Below are 19,830 nucleotides of genomic sequence, written 5' to 3'. Positions count from 1 at the left end.
CCGATCGCATGATTGTTCTCCGCTTGCTAGCCGCGCTGGTAGCCGAGGTGCGAGATCTGCAAATAATGTGGCCAACTCCGGCAGAGCTGCATCTGCGCCCGATCTTTAGCAGCTGGAGGCAGCGAGGCAAAATGGGGGCCATGTGTGCTGCTGCCTCACTGGCTTTCAACCGGGCGATCGTTAGCCCGAGCCGCCTCCTCCGCGACCGGTTGGGTACAGCTCTATTAACCCCTGCCGCTGATTTGGTGATAACGATCGTAATCGTAGCGGTACTCTAGGTGCAACACATGTTGCACTTTCCACGACTCCCATCCACCTGGTTGCGCGCTATATTATTTTCCTTAATTTAGAAAATGATTTCCCTCGCTAAAATTAGAATGATTCAATAGTCGCTTTTACCCTACGTCCTTGTTAAAAATACTTCAGTCCACGGACCTTGTCAGAGGCCAAATTACACCTTGAGGGGGAACATGTGTTTTGGCTCCTATATGGCTTTGATCTGTCGATCAGTCTGTCTTTTGAAAAATCTGCAGAATTTAAGTATAATATTTAGCATTGTGAGGTGAAGTTTTTACTGCCAGAAGACTTTTTCAGCATACAACACAGCCGCCGGTGGTAGCTCAAAGGGTTGAGACGACAAACACTGGAACCCGTAGCACTACCGGTCCGGGTTCGAGTCCCGGTAGTAAGTAGCATGGTCACCCCCGGACCTTCCTTCCATTTTCCATTGAACTTCTCCCCTCACTATTGTAAAAAAGTTGCTATACTACAGTAATTGTACAATAATAAAAAAATTCAGCTCACTAAAAAAAAAAAAAAAAAAAAAAAAAAAGCATACAACACAACATAAAAGCTATGTATTTATATTGAATATCTGTATAACAAGGAACTGGTGATTGCTGCTTGGCTATTGGTTGTGTTTCATTGATCCGTGGGTGTAGCAACAAAACAAAACCATCAAATACTGAAAGAGTTTCATTTTACGTAGGTAGACCTGACAGTGACTATAATCAGACAAATAAATACAAATGTTTATTAAATCCATACTCATAAATATGCATGGGTCATGGGAATGGGTCCTCTAATTACGCCCAAAAATGGGGTTCGGCCTATTAGAATAAAATCAAACGTGACGCTATACATACATTCACAGTCCTTGAAATAAATACTCTTCGATTCCATTCTTTCGCGTAACAAAAAAAGTGAGCGACATAAATATGCATGAGAAACAAATATACGTTTGTACACATACTTTTAAAAAGAAATGGTATCCCTAGCAGAATTTAACCCCTGGAGAAAGTTGCAGCTGAAAGCTGTTTGCATAGTTGCCGTGTCTAAACAAATACGAAAGCTATTTAATGAGTCGCGCAGTATAAACGGAAAAAGGTTTACAATTAAGAGAGAGAAAAACTGTTGTCTGTCCGCCCGCCTTCATTGGATGGAATTTTCATGTATTTGACTTTGCGGTTCATTGATTAAAATCCAACTGTTTATAAGGGGTAGAAAACCTCCCCGCCTAAGGACATGGATATTTATAAACACACGTAGAGCGAAGCGATCACAGGTCTTCCTCTGTTTGTTTAATTATTTTTGTCGTGCTCCGCTGGTTTGTCATTCTTATTAGAGGAGAAATACGAGTGGATACGTCTGCCCACCTTAAATGCTATGTTGTATATTTCACAAGCTAACACAACGTTTATCAATCGCCATGTATCATTTATTCGTCCTTTTATCGTTCTGCCACAGTTGCGGCGAATGATTTTAATTTTAGATTAGTCAAATGAAAAGAATAACAATAAAGTCCTTGCCTTTTTCCCATCACACACATCATCCCATCGACAGGCATGTCAATATGGCTTAATATTTGGCTTGCATGGCTCTGGTTACTTAATTTAAAAGACACCCAACGATTATTGGTTTGAAATTGCTTAGAACACGCGAATACGTTTTTGCAGTTTTTTCTGCCTCTGCGAATGTTTTCTGTATTTGCACGGTTGAGTAAATAGGTAGGCGTTGATCCAGAAAATATGCTATTTTTATCGTTTATTGCCACAATGGGGTTAGCGATGGGTGGCCCGCATAACTTGTATTCTGCCATTGGTCTCGTTCCACAAACTTACATATTAGTCATTCACAAAGTCAAGCTGTAAGTGGTCGTCAGCTCTAGAGTGCCATATGTCCCTTCTAAACAAGGACTCCACTATATCTGAATGCAGGCCGAAATATAAATCCATTAATCTCTTGAATGCCGGCATCTCGCCTGCACATTCTCATTGCCCAGTCCCATGCAATGTGGTGCTACTTGTTGCGGGTTTCGCTGGTGCTGAAGCTGCTGCTGATGAGGAGGCGGTGTAAAGAACCATCCTGGGTGTTGCTGTATCAGGCCGCCTCACCTTTCACGCGGTGCGATTTGCATAGCGTTTAGGCTGCCACGTCGCCATCGCGTATTAATATATTTAAGTCATAAATGCGCGCTTTCCTTTCAAGCCATGTTCGGTTACACATCTCTTATCCAAGCCATTTGTGCCACGGTAGTCCTCGGTAGCTCTGTCGGTACGGTGCAGAAGTGGCATCCGCGGCGATTCTCACGTGTACACGAAAATCTTTTTTGTGCGCAACAAGTTCTTAAACAAAGTTCTTAGCTGATAAATGATATTGGAAACTGTTCCTGACTCGATATGCATAGAGTTGCGGCTGCTGGCCATTAATAATTTCGGTGGAACGGCAGCTACACTGTTGGTCTGCAGAGCAGTGTGCATTGTTATATTCGCCTTTGTTTGTCGGTGCTGGGGCAAAAGTTAAGAATCTCGGAATGAAATGGCCAGCTCATGAGCCTGCCATTTATGACACACAAGTTTCGTCTGCTATCAATATCCATATATGATAGCCAGGACCATTGTATGCATCCCCAACATCCCGATCTCGATAAGCGATCTGTGGAGCTTCCCAAAAGCTTCCACAAGTTGCCACTTTCGGAGGACTGATGATGGATTATTGGTACGTGTTGCGAGGCTGGTGTCGAGGATGTAGAATAGGACGGCCAGCAGCACGAGAACACGAGACTCATTAATCCTGGTGGCAAACGGGCCGTCGGGAGTGGGACCGGGACCCGGGACCTTTGGCTGCCTTGCCACGACTCATTTGTGCTAAAAACTTGCCAGCTTGATAAATTGCCCGACACCCAAGCAGCACACAAGCTAGCAGCACACATTTCGCTCATCTTACCACTTGGCCCGGGGCAGAGTCCCGAACCGTGCAAAGTTCAGCCAGAAGCTGTGGCTTCTACTTACTGCCTTTTGCCTTCAACTTTTTCGATAGATAAACACTTAACACGTTTTTGCGAGTGATTTAAATACTTGCCCCCCTCCAGTCGGCCCTATATTTACCAGCCATTCAATCACTTTTGGAGAGCCCTTCTGCACATCCCTTTAGCGTTTTGATATGCAAATACTTTGCACAGGTTTTCTCCATTTTTCTCATTTGCGGCGTTTATTCCTTGTATTCCCTGTCTGTCTGTTTGACAGTCTGCTACCGTCACGTTATGTCAAATTTATTGTTTGGTTTGTTTTGTGCGATTGTCACGTTTTTGTTTTGATTACTTAATGCGTTAAATGTGAGTCCATAGATTCCCTAGGGCGGATGTACAATACCTTTAAGAAGCACACGCTTAAATTTTATTTAAGTTAATAGAAACTTTAATTATAATGAGTATTCTTGGGGGCTGTCAGTCTGTCTCGCTGTTAGTATTGGTGGTATTTTCCCCAGACTGATCATCTTCCAGGTCCGTGTCCTCCGATTCAGAGCACGTCGGGGTGGGCGAGCTGCCCTCGGAGCTCGGCGCTAAACTGTCTGCCGAGAGATCATCATTTTCCTCGTCGCTATTCGACTCCTGATCGTCGTTGCTGTCGCTGCCGGATTCACCCTGATCCTCGTTGTCAGAACTGGCTACGAACGACGAGCCCGAGTTATTAGGAGACTCTCTTTTATTCGGTCGACTTTTCTGTGTGAGGGAATTCTACTACATTTACAATGCCCTGATGGCGGTGGCAAACTTACCAAGGTCGTAGCTTGATTCTGGTACAATACCTGGGCATCGTTCAGCTGCTTGAGCAGGGCGTTCCTCTCCATCGAGTGATACTCGCGTTGGAGATGACACTCCGACTGAAGTTCGTGGTTTTCCGTTCGCAGGTTAAACATATCGCTCAAGATCTGGTGCTGCTTCTCAACTAAGGTGGACACCAGATGTTCCAAGTTCTCAATGGTGACCTCGTACTCGCGCAGCTTCTTCTTCAGGAGCCAATTTTCCGCTCGACAGTCGGCTAACTCGGAGGCCGACACTGCAGAACTTGCACCACTCTCCTGTGTACATTCTTCGGGTTCAGCACTGAAAACGATTCGGGTAGTAATGTCCCCATGGTAATCAATAGAATGCTCACCCTTTTGGGGAGACTGCTATTGAAGAGTCGTCGTCGTTGGTTGGCAATGGAAGCGGCGTAAGGTCTTTGGGGCTGTCCACACCTGGCGTATGAAATTCGCAAATACAGGACATTTTTTGTTTGGTTTTGGAATCATTTACTAGTTTGATTGCACAGTCAGAGGTGACCAGTTTATGGGAATCCAAAAATTCATACTTTCCCTCATTTGCTCTGCTCCGCTCAACAACCACCTTGGCTGGCTGGACTGAGGCTCCTCTCTGTCGATGCGATGATACTCCTGCCAGTCGCAAAGTAGACTATTAAATTAAAACTGCCTTCGCAGATAAGGGAGTCGAGACGACCCACGTCCACGCAAGTACTCCACTTTGCAGACTGCTCCCCGTGCAGACTCCCTTCGAGGTCCTGGGCAGTGCACACTTTACGACTTGACATTTTCACACTTTGTTGGCAACGTTTTGGATGCTTCCTACACACTCCATCCTACAGACAGGGCCACTGACTTTCGGGTCGTCCTTGGTGCCGCGTCAAAGTCGACGTCGATGCAGGCAAGGATTCGGGATGTGCAAATGTGTGGCTTCAGCCAGAGAGCAGACGATTGGCGGAGTGTGGGACTGAGTACACTTTTTGTGTGCGTCGGTGGATTGAAGTGCAAAATTGGTTTAAGTGTTTGCTAAATTGGCAGCAAAATGGCTTTTTCAATTTATACTCAACGTTTATGTACGGATCCGCAGATGGTGGAGTTGCCCAAAAAGTTGTACCACAAAAACTAAACACTGCTTCCACATTATTCCCTCCCCCCCGGTTTTTTTGTTTTTGTTTTTTTTGCAATGAGTGGCGCCTTGCGCAGGGTAATTGATATTTGGAACTTTGACATTGGGCGGTGACCCATGACCCTCCTTACTGCTCGCAATTATAGTGGCTTACTATAAATAAATGCGATTGCCGGCCCTAGCACACACCATACTCACCAGTTAATTCACACGATCGCTATAGACACTAAATGGTCTCCTCCGGAACTCAATTTCCTCGCACATATCATTTATAGAGAAGATAATCATGACTTACACCCAGGCTAGATACACATATACGAGGGCTCGTATTTTACGGCCTATTTGCGCCGACCCAAACAGCGAGCCACAATGAGCGCAAAGGCCCGGCTGAAGTGAAATCATAATCGTGATACCTAAACAACGCCAAATTACATACTAGAGGGCGCTACGCAGACCATGTTAACATAAATTTCTTGCGCCTCCTCAGTTTGTAGGAAAACCACCACCTCTAAGCCCAACCTCAAGTCAGACAACACATGCAAGCGCACATTTAAAAAGGCATAAGTCATACGTGGCTAATAAATTGATTTGCTAAAGTGGATTAGAGTTCATTGCTATGACATATACAGGATGCTCCGGGCCTGAAAGGTATTCTTGGCCGGTCCAGAAGGAGCACACTGGCCGCGATGGAGCCCCCTGTACGCCCGGCGAAAAGCCAACTATTTTTAACTCAAACTTTGTGAGCATTTGGGAGAAAAGTCTTCTGCCCACCGAGAGAGGAAGGAAATTACCAAATCCCCAAAACGCTGGCTGGACTCCTTGTAGCCTCAGTCGCACACACTCCGCACAGAATCGTTGGCTGCGAATAAAAAAAACGCTTAAAATGCCAGTTTGAAGTCTATTATTTGCTGGACACGAGCATATATTGATTGCATCGCAGTCGCCCTGGTCAGCCCCGAGATTCAGGAAAGCAAATTGCTTCAGCAAATACTCGTACTCTTGCCCGTACTCCTGAACTCCTGCGCGCGGGCAAGGGGCCTGGAGATGGAGATGTGGCTATTGATGTCGGTGGAGTGGCAGGGGACGGTGGAAATCACATGGTAATCGGTGCTCTGCGAAACAGAAACCAGAAACATAAAAAGCAATCGAAGTCGAGTTTTGGCAAGAGGTGTTCCACACCATACAAACCCGTTTGCAGGCGCAAAGTGCAGATCCGTTGGGAGAGTTCGCCAGAGTCTTCGTTTGCTCGGTGCCTCGGCGGCTTCGTGTAGTGCAGCATTTAGCGTCTTGATCGGTTTATCACCGATTAATTAGAGTTTGATAAATACGCGCACGCCGTGAGTATATAAATCATAGCAGCAGACGCCGAGACAGTGCTGCGGAGTAACTAAAGCACCGCGAGATGAGGCATGGGTCCCGAAATACTCGTAATGGCAGAAAAAGGAAATTTGCATATCCACCCGCCCGCATGGAAAAAGTAGCAGTCAAATTGTAGAGGTAAACATGTTTTATTTTGCGCGCTTTGCCTCTTGATTTTTAGATTTTATTATTATTTTTTTTACCGCATTTAGCATTTTACTTTGTTTTGGGCTGTCGCTGGTTTTGACGTTGCCACACAAGCCCAGTATTTTGAAAGGCTCGGAGTTGCGACTTGTGGTATGAGGCAGCAGGTGGCAGCCGGCTTGGCTTGTGGCTGGTGCCAAGGGTGGTAAGGGTGGCTGTGCACACTTTGAACATTTTCTGTGCGAGAATTAATTATGAAAGAACCTCTTTTGAGATGCGCTTGACGGCCACAATGAGATGGCGACAGCGGCTCTGATGAACAGGAGTTTTATGAATGCTAATTTAAGGATATTTTTTGGGTTTGAATTTTTGAATTTTGGGGTTGCTTAGGCGGGCGAAGGCTCTTTTGACCCAAGGTGCTCCTTAATGCTTGCCTGCTGCATGCATACAACAAACGAAGTATCCTATCATAAAATGTTCGAGTTTTTTAACTATAAATTAAAATGATTTGAAAATGCATAAAGTTTGAGATCTGCTTTTAATGTTCAACATTTCTTAAGCCCAAATCCATATATTCCCATAGACGGAGAGGCGACATAGCTCGGTTTAACTGGATATAATTCTGCACTGACTGCTCATTTTAATTTGGCCTTTCACTGCCACATTTACGAGAATATGCCACGGGGAATGTCTTATGGTTTATTACCAAGAGCGCCAGAGCACTACCGCCACCCCTGCCACTGCCACTGCCACTGCCACTGCCACTGCGACTGCTAAGCAGCATACAACAGAAACTAGGATGGAGGTTATTATTATTCGACGAGTACTCGGCACCATGATTGCTACCTTTTTGCTGCACTGCATTGCATTTGTTGGGCGACGTCTTTTATTCTTGCCCATGGCAGTGGCAAAAATGTTGACCACTTTCTGCATGGTAGAGTTTTCACTCCACTTCAGCCTCGGCCTCCACTTTCCGCTGCCCGCTCTCCGCCGCCCGTTTTCCTCGCACAGTTTTCAGTTTTTGTCGCACTGAAATTGCTCTCGAGATATCTTCGTTACGGAATGAATGACTACTTGGGGCTGGTGCTTGGCTCTTGTGCCGGACCCAAAGTATTTGCGGTTTTTTCTTCACATCCTTTTGCACAATTATCCTGATTTCAATATTACTGCGTCATAAACAAAAGCCAAGTCTGACTTCTCTCCCCCGCAAGTTGTGCAGAAGGGGGGTGGAGGAGACCGAGACCAAGGATTGTACACAAAATTATTATTATTTGCTTGCTCAGGAATTTTTAGTTGTTCTTGAAGTTTCTTATCCCGGCCACTGGACACTGGCCCTGTCCAGTGTGGGTTTCTTGTGAGCCCAAGTTTGTCGCTTCCATTTAGTTTGTTTGGTCTGCTTGAAAAGGATTGAAAAGAAGTAACAGGAAATTATGTGGAGAATTTATTTTTGAAGTATAAAATAGTTTAAGCTTTCTATTTATTTATTCATGCAACTGTGTTGATAAATATAATATATTCTCATGGGTATTTTTCCTCATCGCACACATTAAATGCTGCGAAATAAGCTGCTCATACTGCCATAGTCAAAAGATTGGCTTAATTTGTTGAAAGTGGCGCCCTAAAGTCACGGAAAATATCCCCGGGCAATGTCGGCCAACTTTTCTGCAGAGCCATAAATAAAATCTGTACTCCAGTCCAACAAACCCCCCCCCCCCCAAAATGCCTCCTTTTCATGCTGTTTTTCTCACAAGGCACACGCGCTGACATTTATCAAAAATTCAACTGTCATTTATTGCGTTTGCGGTGCGTATTTAAATGCCTTCCGTTTTTTGCACAAAGCAATTGAACATTCATAAGCCCAGATCTCCATTACCTCTGAAACCCGCAAAAGTAAAAAAAAAAAAATACAAAAAAAAGTATAAGCCAATACTTGGGAAATTGGCTGTCGGAGAAATGCAACTGGGGAGGATGTAAGCGCTCCCACCACTCGTTTGCGAATTTTCCGACTGGCGAAATTTTCCAGAACAAAGCACTCAACGGAACACGTGACAGTTGTTCTTGTTTGCGCGCCTGCAAAATAAGGTTTCGCTTTCCATTTCCCATTTTCCACCTCCCACCACCCAGTTTCCCTATTTCGCGATGTGTCGATGTGCCGAACGTGTGTAGCTGTCGCAGTCAAGTGTGTAATTTGCGGTAGCTTTTAAAGAGGGTTTGAATAGATTACTTCATTTAGATTGACGCCGGCAGGTGTGGGAAACGCGAATGGGGCGCTTAATCGGATGTAAACTTCCTGCGTAAGTGTTTATTTACTAGGTAAATTATTGTTTCAATTATGACAGCAGTTTGAATTTAATTTTCTTGTTCTATGAACGATTTCATTAGGTTTTTTTTCTTCGTACAGGAAGAGTATAAGTTCCCCATTTCGATTTATTTTGCAATTAAAAACGACTTTCTCGCATCCTGTGTAGATTTTTCTCCAGCGCTTGCAATATTCAAGAGGAAATTGCACAGGGCCTACCGACAGTGAATGGTGAAACCCTTTTCGTAAGAATAAAAAGTACAAGTTTATAATAAAAGTAAAAGACAGAGCAAAGGCGGATACTGGATCCTGGATTTCTGGCTTCTGGATTCACAGAATCCAGGCTCGTCCTGTGGACTCAGCCGTAATGCATTTGCATGGCACAGTTGGCATCAAATTATGAAATAAGTAAGAGAGCACTCCATGCATTAAAAACCTTTTAATTTGCTAAATCGCCTTGCCAGACATCGTCGCTGGAGCTCAGGTCGGCTGGATCCCATCGTGGATAAGCGGGCGGAAGCGGATAAGCGGAGTCTGTGCACATTTTTGGGATTCGTAGACACCTAGGAGGGCAGCCCAGCCTACGCCCCTCAGAGTCTCACATAGACACTTGTTTCAGCGATTCTTTTCGTTCCATTTTGCAATGGGCAAAGTTGAATAAGCCATGCAAACACTAGAGGCAGCGAGACTGCTTGAGTGTACTTTCATCTGCCATCGCCTCCTCCGTCTGGCGATAATTTTCACTTTTGTGTTCGGAGCTAACTTCGAATTCCAGCGGGCGTGTGCATGAGGCTCCTTCTAGCGCACAGAAGTTCAATTTTGTTTGTTTTTGGGGCTCCGTACTTAATTTTTTTATTGTGCCAAACTTATGAGTCATGAATAGGCGAGCTGGGCGGGTTTTTAAAGCGACTTGAAATATAAAATTTGTATTTGCCTTGTATTTTCCTTCAATCAGTTCAGGCCGCCTAAAAGCAGCCAACACTTCGGCTCCAACCCCACACATAAAACTGCGCACAGATGCTCGCTGCATGTAAATAAGTAATTAAACTTGGTCCGAACCACCGATTTCATACCAAGCCAGTCTCTCCGCTCCAGCGATCGAGTGCGTGTCACTGGTAATCAAGTAATGTCATGGCATGACTCTGCCAAACCCGGGGACCCCAGGCGACGCACGAAAAAGAAGATGCGTAATCGAAATTAAGCAAAGTCTCGAACTCGACCGAAACGCAGCGTTTAATTTAATTGACAGCTCGCGGACAGTGCTTTTCTCTACGCCCCAAGGGCTTTCTTTTTCAGAACCCATGCCGAATCCTGTATTTCTCATTAAAAGCATATTATATATGTAAGTATGGAGATGTACCTGGGTAAATGTCTGCCGTGTTCCCAGTAGATTTTTGTCAATTCATTACAAATTATTTGCAATGCTGGAAAAAAACACAGACGCGAAAATAAATTGCAGACTCATTCGTGAAAATCCAAACTTTCTGGGGGACCAAGAGAACTTTATTTAAATTCGATACAAACGCAAAATTACCAAATCAGTCAGGCAAAAACATTGAGAGCCTTCTCCAAATGCCACAAAGTTAGGTTTAATGATTTTCGTAGACGATTTCCGCGACCGCTTCCCCTCTTGCGAACCTAGACAGGCCTTGACAGGATCCAGTGGTTAAATCCTGGAACTGTTGTCGCAGATACTTTTTTGTTTTTGTAATCGCCTCTACACTCAATTTAAATGTGTCCATAGAAACCTGCCAACGAACTGCTATTCCGTCTGTGGTTATCTTAGCTTTATTTTTGCGAAAATTTATAAAACATGAACAGAATTAAAAATATATATATATTTATTTTAATTTACGTTGAGATATGGCAATTTCTTACGATTCAGAGTTTCTTATTTTTTTAATGTTTATAAGCTTTAATAAAAACGACATAGAGAGATAAATAAAATATACCCCCAATAAAAACAACAAATAATTAACGTAAAATTAATGTTTTTAATTTCATTCAAATTTATAACTTTCTTCAAGCACAATTTACACCATATCATAGTTTTTGTGTCTAACAAAAAAAAACTTTAAATGCTGAAACCATTAAAGAGTACTCCAATTTTAGGTTATTACTCGGTGGCTTAAAACAAAAAATATGTGTCCGACATGTGCATTAAATGTTTAACATGATTTTTCACTCATTAAATTTGAAGCGGAGAGAAAAATGGCAAAACGCACGGCAGTAGGGTTGGCTTGTGTTTTTGGCATAATTTATGCGCATTTATGATTTCGGGAAAGTGTGAGTGCAAGCTGGAGTGTGGCGAAGTGTTAATTTTGAGAAATGTAGAAAAAAACAAAAAAGCAAAGCAATCTGCGAAAGCCGAAATTTGTATACCCTTGCAGTTAGCCATAGGATTATGGTTATCATAACTAAGCCAAAAATTCTAGTGTGCAAGTTTAAAGGTTAACAAATTTGCATAGTGAGCTTTAAATTTAAATGGCAGTTAAAATTGTCTAATTTTCCATTTTCGAAAATTTTTTGTCTACTGGACATGGCTAGATCTACTAAGCTTCTAATGCTGATCAATATTGTTTTTTAGGTCAAAAATGATTTCCTCACTACGTTGCAAGCTTGGGACTAAAGTTATAATACCTTGTAAGGGTATAACAATTGGAGTGGAATTAAAAAAAAAGGCAAGTTGGGGTAGCCGAGCGTGCAGTTCGTTTACTGCGATTCGCACGCGTTTTGACGCGTCACAATAACGCCCGCACTGCGCTGAGGATACCTTTTCCCATGGTCTACTAACCGACAATGGGAACGTCAAAATCAGCGCAGAACCCAGCCGAGCCAGAAAGCCAAAGTGCAGACCAATGGAATGTGACTCGACTACCGATTTTAAAGCCGAACTGAACCCATAATTCATATGCGCCACAAAGTCTGCAGCTATCACAAGAAGGCAGTAACAGACAGCGAGATGAATACCCTCCCCGACCATCTGATGAAACTCGGTATGCTTTTTCCCGCCACTTAGGACAGCAAAGTCGTGAAGCTCTGTTATAGGGTAGAGTACAGCCTCTGAATGTTTTTGGGATTGATTTTCCCTCCGAAAACTAAAATCCGAAATACAAAATACGAAATCCAAATCAGCCAACGCTGGGCTCCTCTCACAAGTACAAGTCAAAGGCCCAGTCACAGACTCGGTTGCCATCAAGTCCAAACGACATAATTGCAGCCTGTCTGCGGTGGCTAATGCAAACAAACATGGGATTATGAGATCGAGCAGTCTGGGCGAAATTGATGATGAGGCTCGCTCCCTGCCTGACCCGTAACAAGTAGCTGGCGAAATGCTAACGAATTGGGTCTCTACGTGTTGCCACAGCAACGCACCGATCGATCTATTGGCCAGATCGTGCAGATAGCATTTTATTTGCTCCGCCGCAAATTGTGCTGAACTTAGGGCTGAACTCTAATGCATTGGATAGACACAAATGCATTAAAACTGGTGCATTCCGGTCATGTGCATTGCGTTTTGCGAATCGATTGGCCACGCTCCAAAGCCAAGCATGTTGCTTTCCAGTTGCACGAAGTTATTATTCCACCTTCAACAATTCGGCTCCCGTTTTCGGAACTGCCGTTCCTTCATCATCAGTGCATAGCCCTGTGCAAATTTTTCATGGGAATTACATACGTGATAGATTGTTTTATTCTGAACTGCAGCCATCTAAGCCCCCACCAGCTGTGGAGCTGTGTTGATTGGTTTTCTTGCATTGCCAGTGATTGCCATGCTCTTCATCGTCATCATATGGGACGTGACTGCGTTAAGATTGCCGTGAACACCCAAACGTGAATGCATCGGAGAAGTACGCATGGAAATGAGTTGGTCTCAGTTTTCTAAGTATAAGTGTAATTGCCTTTCTGGCTCTCATACTTAATATGTGGAGGCTTCAGTGCAAGTCTTACAGCTCAAAAGTTCAGTCGCCTTTTATTCGTGTTCAAGTAAGATGTGGCCACGGAGATGACTTTGGAAAATGAATGTGCTCCCATTAAATAGTCGATGGTCATCAAGATAACAAGCTGCAGGAAGAGTTGCATCGGGCGCCCCCAATGTGAACATGACCCCGACTAGAGGCTCAACAGGTGGTATCGAAACCCGTCGTCTGTTCTCCTATTCAGCCGGCTAACACAAGCCATTTTTTCAGCCCACATGTTAGCACATTCGGCAAATTGTGGAACATGGTAACTAAAAATACTGAAATATTTCTCTCGGAAGCTCTTATAGGTAAAGAAACTGCCTTTTTATTCGACTATATCCGATATCCAAATTGGTCCGAGGACCAAAGGGAAGAAAACTGATTGTCTCGGGTAATAGAGTCGTGATCAATGACCACGAAGCTCTTAGCACATGAGCGATAGTCGGTAAAGTCCATCTCGTGATTCTGGCAGGACCCTGACCACCTAGAAATGTTGGATTTCGGGCCCCCTCCGCCGGCTTGTTGTTGTTCAATTAAAGTATACGCCAATAAATTGTATGCAGTAAGTCGTTTAATCTAAATTAAGCGCCAGGTTTTGTTCCTCAAAGGATAACCGCTCGAGCGGCAATCTCTATCAACTGCATCATGTGTCATAAGCAAGTTGTAAGGCGCCGACAAGAGTTCAGGTTCATCCAGGGATGAGCGCGTGACACAGCGTTGGAGTACGTAGACCCCCGAAATATCTAAAGTCGTGTTCTTCCCAGAAGATTTGCATTTCACTTCGGATCACGCGGCCATCGATAGCCGACAACGGAGTTTCCAGCGCAGACGCAGATTCAGTTGTAGATGAAGTCTGAGTTGCAGTTCTCCGATTTTCATGAACGACACCACTGAGCAAAGGCATTGACTGGCGCCCGCCTCCTAGTGGCAAAGATTTTGTCTACAAAGCGTAAGCAATTTTTATGCTCATGTTGCTCGTAATCACCGCGAGCCGCAGGTGGTAAAAGGCGTCGTGGATAACCTCAACCCGTCCACGTCTGAGGCAGGGCCGGGGCAGACAACCGAGCGCATCCCCCCAGAGCGGCGCTTCGCTGATTAAATTGCACTAATTGCGAATTAAAGCTCAGCAGTTTGAAGGGAGCAAATTGCATGGGTCTCAAAATTGAATTGTGGAATCTATGCAATCCTTACTCAAATCTGCCCCCGCGCACCCACTCCAGGTGTAACCCTCGGCAGCTACTAATGAACGCTGCCCACTCCCATGGCAGCTTGTTTGGCTTTTATTTCGCTTAATTAATTGGCACCGCCAAATGTCTAGAGTTTACAAAAAACGTCCACGACTGTTGCTGGAAAGGCAAGGCAAGGCAAGGCAAGGCAAGGGAGCTATTTTGAGCTGAGCTGTCAGCAGGCAATGTGGCGGTCCCTCGTTTTTGGCTGCAGCTCCAAAAGGCAACAAGAAGCCGAAAGTCAAGTGTCCTCAGAGAATATGTGGCTGCATATTGCAATTCTTTCATTTTTCGGCAGTTTCTGCCAAAAAAAAAGAAAAAACTAATTTTTGTTCTTCCGGCTTGTTGTTTCATATTTTTATTTTTAGATATACGGCATGAAGTGGTTTGCACGGTGAGGGTAGATGGGAGAAAAGGCCCTTTTACATGTTGCTCATGCAAAAGGGTTAATTATAACCCCCAAATTATTGCAAACGAAGGATGCTTCAAAAGAAGTTCAAGGGGATATATAAAAACAAAACACAAAAAGAAAACAAATACGAACAATATGCATTCAGGCTTAAATCTTGCACAACCACAAGACATGTTTTGTTTCTCATTGACCTTAAAGTCTTAAGTCTTATTTGTATAAAATAACGTACATTTTAAATATTTTTCTTTGCTAGTGGTCAGACCTGATAGAGTTAAAGAAAACTTCTTTGAAAAGGAGTTCAATTTATTTAAATTCATGAGTATCTTTCAGTTGAAAATAATTTTTCCAAAGCGTATGCACAAAAGAAGGGTTGCTTTGGAGTTTAAGTAAAAAAATTAAAAAATATAATGTTTCCTTTTACTGTGCTCACGGGCAGGTAAAAAATCCCAAGTATGAAAAGTACCACGAACAGAATAGACTTTTCCCTAATTGGCCGTTCCAAGCTCACTAGTGCTCCTGGTCCATAATTAACGAAACAAAGCAATGCCAAAAATATAAAAAGGTAAAACATTGAAAAAACATTCTTCCTATGGAGGTTCTCGCATTAACAGACGAAAGGAGAAAGGCACAGACAAATGAGTAAAATAAAATTAATAAAAGGATTTAAAAAGCATTAGGGCTTGTACGAAGGTGAAGGTATAGACGTATACTGCTTCGTACATATACATGTTATACTGATACTTGCCGCTCAAAAGATCGAATACTTTAAAAAAAAGCTTCAACATTTCCCTTTGGGACCCGTAGTTACATCATTAGATACTTGATTTTTTATTAAAGTAAATTTTATTTTTACCTTTTTCTAGATGGTAAACTAAAGAAGCACTCGCACATGGGGTTTGCACTTCTCCACATAATTCACATATCCCATAATTTTTCATTGAGTTTTGGGTCAATCTGGCGCCATGTACAGCTACACAAATCATATTTGGCTCCTTTCATTTTTTTAATCATGCATGAATAGCTTATTCGGGATCTGGCTCAGACCGGACCAGCAACGATTTTCCAATTTTCACATGCGAATTATCTGGTTGACTCCCCCTGCATCTGTTACGCTCTGCTCCCTACGCGAACTTCTAGCCGAAACATTATCCGTGGCCGCAGTGAGCAGATACGAAATTTGAGTGATTGATAGCATGTTATGAGTTAACATGCTATTATTAGGCCGCAAGATGCTACCAAACAATAGCAACAGTGGATAAAAGGAGCCAGCTCCAACCAAATGTTTGCTCACGACTTTTAGAGGAGGCTCTCAGGGCTTTTTTGACATATTTGCCAAAAGTGGAAAATTGAGCAAGAGAAATTGACTTCACATGATTTACGTGCAGATTTTTCCAACTGCATGTAATGTTGATTGTTCTCCTACCGATGCTGTTCGGTGTGGCCGTTTTGAGAATCACAAATCAATTTTCGATTGTACCTCAAGAGATAATCGCATGGTAGTGCCTTGTGCTTGTTAGCCAATTTCAGAGGCCGCCCGTCAGTCGCGCACTGGTATATTGAACGAGATTAAAAAAAATCTAGTCTCAATAGCTTTTTGACATTAAAAAGGTTATAGAAATGATGACAAAAATCTGCACAGTCATTCGGCAAACCAGTTTGCATGCAAATAAGATATATTGGGTGTGTAAGCCACTTGTCAATTGCTTAGAAAATATCTTTGGGCAATGAAAGTGTGTCATTTCGCTTGATCCATTTCAGCATGTTCCAGTTTGAAGAGCCTCTTCCCGCCAATGACTCCTAACGAATAAGTCGTTAGAGCTCTTCCCCTAGCACTGAACGCCTCGGGCATACAAAGAGATTCCAAAAAGTGCAATAGCCCCAGTAGACACGTCGGATCAAAACACCTTTTAAGGCGATAACTCAATTTAAAGTTTATAAATTTCCAGGCCGAGCGCCGCCTTAACGAGTAGTACATTAAAAAGTGAGAGTCTAGCGTCTACCTCCAAGCAAAAGTTAAAGATGATCTGAGAGAAATTATAACAGAGTTCCCACAATTCGGCAAAGCTGTTGAGATAACTATGCATAAAATACTGGTTTTCGCCTCGGCTGAGGTTGTAATAAGATACTAAGGAGTTGACAAACCGAAGCTCTTATGCCCTGCATGTTGGCTCTTAACATGCAAACTTTTATTGTAGTCTCACAAGTTCCTTATAATACAGTCACATCTAAAATATATACATGTATATTGATAACATCATGCGATCCCACGCCTATCAACAAGGCAATGGTCCCCTTCCTAGGGTGAACAAAAATGTCTTTTTAAAGAGACTTTAAGGCAGCCGACATTGACGTAGTCATACTTGTCATCGTCGTCTGGGGCCCGTCGCGCGGTTGGAGCTGCTGGAGCTGCGGAGCGGTAAAGCTGTCGATGGCCAATACTCGATCGCTCGCTGTCTGCTGGCCCACTCGCTTAGCATGCGCATGCGCTACCGTTTTCTTGGTCAGTTGTATTTTGGCCATTAGCACGTACGGAGCTGCGCCCGCGCCTTGAGTCCGCGCCAAGTGTGAAAAACATATAAATGCGTCGAGTTAGCGCAACTTAACTTTATAGAAACTAAAATTGAAGTTGTTTTTAACACACTTTCGTCGCTTGTTGCACGAAAGCGAAAGTTGCGTGTGCGAGTAGAGTTTAATGCTTGTTGTTTACAATCTCCCAAATCCGAATCCAAATAAAGAAGCAAACACAGAGGTAGTCGCAGACTCCAACAACGAAATATATTAATAATTTAAAGATAATCCAACGACAAAAGCGTGCGAAGTCACAGACCACAAAGCTGGTCAATAACAACCTTCATTTCAATTACGTTTCCTGAACCGATCTTCGTGCCAAGATGCCAGCAGCCAGCTCACATCCACGACTCTTCTTCTATATACTCTGTGCTGCCTCTCTCTTGGCAGTCTCCAAGTCGGATACCGGTAGTACAAAGAACTCTTATTTTATGTCTTACTTCTACTACTTAGTTATTAACTTTGTTAATCCCTTCGCCATGCCGATATTTTATCGCTTTGTAAAGGTTTGCCTAACGTAAAAAGCTGTACAGAGTATCAAATAGTTTGTTGTTTCCCTGATGTCGAATTTTCAAAAGTAGCTCTCTAAGAGCCCGTAAATGTATGCGATATAAGCTTGTACATATTTACATATATATATTATATTATATTAGAGCATTAGATAATGGATTGTGGAAGAGAAATATATTCCAAGAATACAGATCAAGATCTTGTCCTGAAAGGAATTTGTGATACTCGATAAGAGGTACTTCGTTAAGCTGTATAATAAAAACAATTACCTTGTATATTAATGCGTGATGGTGTTTTATTTATCTTATTTTGTATATTTTTTGTTAAACTTACTACAAAACCCCTTTGCTCTGAGAATTACAATTGAACTAATTTTGACGGTGAAAAAAACTATGGTGTTTTTTTAATATTTAAGTTATTGAAATGATTGTTTATTGTTAACTTTCCAAGAAATCTGGGAAAAAATTCAAGAAATTTAATAAGAAATTTTACCGGTAAACTTGATGAAAGCTCGTACAATTTAATATTGTAAAATAATCACAAATTGCAGGCGGAGACGTGCCGCCAATTCAATGTCATCTTGCAATAATAGACCCAATAACACGACCTTTTGAAGCCCATGAAACCAAACCTCTGTCTTACAGAGGCATTCCTCGTTCCCGGTATATCCAATTACTATATATTTGATGTGCCGTACTTCTAACCCCGTAGTGTACCATATGCAACTTATATGGAGAGACTTCCAAGCCGATACCGATATTATTCGTTTTCTCTCTGCTCTCCACGTCCGCTGTCCATGATCTTGACCACCTATCTCTTATTATGCCCAACTCGTTTAGACCGCTCCGACGGTTTCATTGACATCAAAATTCGCTCCTATCTTCGAGTCTCACAACTTGTTTGTGCACCCAAGGTTAATAGTTGAAACTGTTAGACGCTCGCTGTGACTTGGCTCGCCGGCTACGTCAGTTGGCTGATGCGGAACTGATTAACATAATACACGGAAGTTCGGCGTGTATGATTTGGCAAGTTTGTTTGTTTATATTTTTGTTACTTTTCGTTCGCTTTTTTTAATGCATTAAAATACTTGTGCTACTAATCTCGATTTAAAACGGAAGGAAGTTTTTGGTGAAAGAATTGTATATATATTACCTTATTTTTGCTGGAAGATTTTGGTGAAAGAGTGTAAATATTTATTATTATGTTACTAAGGGAACATATGTGTCTACTACTAAAAAACAACGAAGCCGATGTATTGTTCCCTGTAGTAAGCTCAACTGCTAATTGATGTGATTCCCTCATAGTGCCAATGCAACCGCCAAGCGAAGACTTGGCATATGATGCTGCTTTGCAGCTTGGATTACTTAATCACCGGCTTAATTTACTCGCGCATGAGGAGGAATCTAGGCAACTTAGTTTGCCCAACATAACACTAAGCAACCTGGTTAATCGCATTCCCTGTACTTGTGACACTGGACTGTGCAAGTGCTGTGCTGGTGAGTTCGCTAACTGTGGATATATAAATCTATTACTTATGTGATCGAGATCACAATGTCTGCTCTTAGGCTTCCTTTCGGTAATAGGAATGAACAGCTGCACAGAAGTCGCCTATCGTCCTGACGAGTTTTCCTTCGAGTTGCGTATGCGAGTCAATAACAATATTTGGTTCCGCCGGAAGGTGTCCGGCCAAAATCCGCCTCCGTTCTGCTTCAGGCCGCCACGCTTTAACTTTGCCAGGGCCTGCATACAGTTCCATGACATTTGGTTTGTGGGTCGCAATATGCATGTGTGCATGTTCATGTCGGGGGAGTTTCAGGGATTCGAGTTGTTTGAGAGGCAAGTACTGAGATAATGTGGGACTAGGGGTTAATTATCACTTCTACCCGCTTGCAGAAACTTTGATTGCCTTTTGTTTGGTGATCACGGCGTCAAGATCGTTCCCCCAGAGCAAGGATATCCCACCAGGCCGAATGACGTAGACATTGACGATGGAGACGACGAGATTGAGGACTACGATGAGAACGTAGTCCGCAGCTTAGCAGAAAAGATGATGGGTTAACCCCTTGAGACTAACTTATTTATTTCCCTCTTCTATAAATACACAATTTAACTTAAGTAAAGTCACTTTTGGTGGTTTTCAAGGCAAA

At 42.9% G+C, this 19,830-nt stretch overlaps 2 protein-coding genes across 4 annotated transcripts in view; one reads left to right on the top strand and one right to left on the bottom strand.

Moving 5' to 3' along the window:
* The window catches only part of LOC110180240 (uncharacterized), a 94,196-nt gene extending 74,366 nt beyond the window's left edge, over positions 1-19,830 (top strand). The window contains exons 1-4 of one of the 2 annotated variants that reach the window (XM_086837692.1): positions 9,932-10,350; positions 18,988-19,179; positions 19,249-19,519; positions 19,577-19,830. In XM_086837692.1, coding sequence (XP_086693818.1) covers positions 18,993-19,179; positions 19,249-19,519; positions 19,577-19,742 — 624 coding nt within the window. In that variant the 5' untranslated portion in view covers positions 9,932-10,350; positions 18,988-18,992 and the 3' untranslated portion in view covers positions 19,743-19,830. Of the gene's footprint in view, positions 10,351-17,269; positions 17,684-18,987; positions 19,180-19,248; positions 19,520-19,576 lie in introns of those variants that run through there. The other variant, XM_020947897.2, reaches the window with a different exon arrangement.
* On the bottom strand, positions 3,652-4,608 carry LOC110180245 (uncharacterized). Of its 2 annotated transcripts, none has more exons than XM_086837933.1 (3): positions 4,437-4,608; positions 4,057-4,384; positions 3,652-4,015 (listed from the first exon to the last, which is right to left on the bottom strand). In XM_086837933.1, exons 1-3 carry the CDS (start codon positions 4,547-4,549, stop codon positions 3,725-3,727), a joined length of 732 nt encoding a protein of 243 aa, XP_086694059.1. In that variant the 5' UTR covers positions 4,550-4,608; the 3' UTR covers positions 3,652-3,724. The 2 variants fall into 2 exon arrangements, with proteins under 2 accessions (XP_086694059.1, XP_020803561.2); XM_020947902.2 differs by having other exon boundaries at positions 3,652-4,000.

The sequence above is a fragment of the Drosophila serrata genome, unplaced genomic scaffold (genome assembly GCF_035046125.1).
Source record: "Drosophila serrata isolate PLE 108 unplaced genomic scaffold, ASM3504612v1 contig_334, whole genome shotgun sequence".
In the NCBI taxonomy this organism is placed as follows: domain Eukaryota; kingdom Metazoa; phylum Arthropoda; class Insecta; order Diptera; family Drosophilidae; genus Drosophila; species Drosophila serrata.
This window is presented reverse-complemented; position numbering and strand designations above follow the sequence as displayed.

Excerpts from the sequence above, each read along its gene's own strand:
- LOC110180245 (XM_086837933.1), bottom strand. The coding sequence starts at position 4,549 with ATGTCCTGTATTTGCGAATTTCATACGCCAGGTGTGGACAGCCCCAAA. Across the intron at positions 4,385-4,436 it reads ATAGCAGTCTCCCCAAAAGG|TGCTGAACCCGAAGAATGTA; the intron begins GTGAGCATTCTA and ends AATCGTTTTCAG. Across the intron at positions 4,016-4,056 it reads AGAATCAAGCTACGACCTTG|AATTCCCTCACACAGAAAAG; the intron begins GTAAGTTTGCCA and ends TAAATGTAGTAG.